At 50.0% G+C, this 1,399-nt stretch overlaps 1 protein-coding gene across 1 annotated transcript in view; it reads right to left on the bottom strand.

Annotated features, from left to right (window-relative positions):
- Positions 1-6: 6 nt before the first annotated feature.
- atf3 (activating transcription factor 3) overlaps positions 7-1,399 on the bottom strand; it is a 2,631-nt gene continuing 1,238 nt past the window's right edge. The window contains exons 3-4 of the mRNA XM_025056799.1: positions 1,106-1,213; positions 7-374 (exon numbers count right to left, since the gene is read on the bottom strand). Coding sequence (XP_024912567.1) covers positions 36-374; positions 1,106-1,213 — 447 coding nt within the window. The 3' untranslated portion in view covers positions 7-35. The remainder of the gene's footprint in view (positions 375-1,105; positions 1,214-1,399) is intronic.

The raw sequence follows: 1,399 nt of genomic DNA, 5'->3' as shown, positions 1-1,399 counted from the left end.
AGAAAAGTGGCAAAAAAACCCACCAGCAGGTTGGTTTATAGATGACCAGGACAGTGGACGTGATCCAGGGTGAGAAGTCTGCCCTCTAGAGGAGCTAATGTGGAGGTGAATGTGGAAAAGGGCGATGTGGAGGTGGAGGTGGTGGAGGTGGAGGTGGTGGAGGTGGTGGAGAGGTTGTGCAGTTGTAAAGTGCTCTCTTTGATGTGCTGGATGAAGAGGTTGCGCTCGTCCTCGGGCGTCCGTCCGTTCTGGGCTCTGACGATGCAGGTGGGTCGGTGCAGGTTCAACATGTAGACCAGCTGCTGCTTCTGCTGCTTCAGCTCCTGGATCTGGGCCTTCAGGTCAGCGTTGACCGTCTCCAGCTTCTCCGACTCCTGGGACCGAGACCACAGAGCACACGCTCAGTACCACGTCAGTACTAGGTCAGTACTACAACAGTACCACGTCAGTACTAGGTCAGGACTACGTCAGTACTACAACAGTACCACGTCAGTACCAGGTCAGTACTAGGTCAGTACTACAACAGTACCACGTCAGTACTAGGTCAGGACTACGTCAGGACTACAACAGTACCACGTCAGTACTAGGTCAGTACCACGTCAGTACTAGGTCAGGACTACGTCAGGACTACAACAGTACCACGTCAGTACTAGGTCAGTACTACAACAGTACCACGTCAGTACTACAACAGTACCATGTCAGTACTAGGTCAGTACTAGGTCCGTACTACATCAGTACTAGGTCAGTACCACGTCAGTACTAGGTCCGCACTATGTCTGTACTACATCAGTACTAGGTCCATACTACATCTGTACTAGGTCCATACTACATCTGTACTACATCAGTACTACGTCTGTACTACATCTGTACTAGGTCCATACTACGTCTGTACTACATCTGTACTGGGTCCATACTCCATCGTAACTACATCTGTACTAGTTCCATACTACGTCTGTACTACATCCGCTAGTCTCCGCACCCAAAACGTCAAACTACGACGCGTGCGATTTCACTCTCCGACTCTTGGTGTCGTTCCTGCATTAATATAAGAATCGGTACCAGCCCGGTCACTTCTACTGTAATGAACGGTTCTTTTCAACAGTACCTTCTGTAAAGTCTCCGTCTTTTCTTTCTTTTTGTTGCGACACTTGGCGGCAGCGATTTTGTTCCTCTCTCGCCTCCTCTTCCTCCTCTCGTGCTCCTCAACCGTCAACTACAAACGAGAAGAAAATAAAAACCTTCATCGTCCGGACCTGAGGCGCAACCAGCAACAGTACCAGCAACAGTACCAGCAACAGTACCAGCAACAGTACCAGCAACAGTACCAGCAACAGTACCAGCAACAGTACCAGCAACAGTACCAGCAGCAGTACCAGCAACAGTACCAGCACCAGCAACA

Source organism: Cynoglossus semilaevis, chromosome 7 (genome assembly GCF_000523025.1).
Source record: "Cynoglossus semilaevis isolate Cse_v1.0 chromosome 7, Cse_v1.0, whole genome shotgun sequence".
Taxonomy (NCBI): Eukaryota; Metazoa; Chordata; class Actinopteri; order Pleuronectiformes; family Cynoglossidae; genus Cynoglossus; species Cynoglossus semilaevis.
This window is presented reverse-complemented; position numbering and strand designations above follow the sequence as displayed.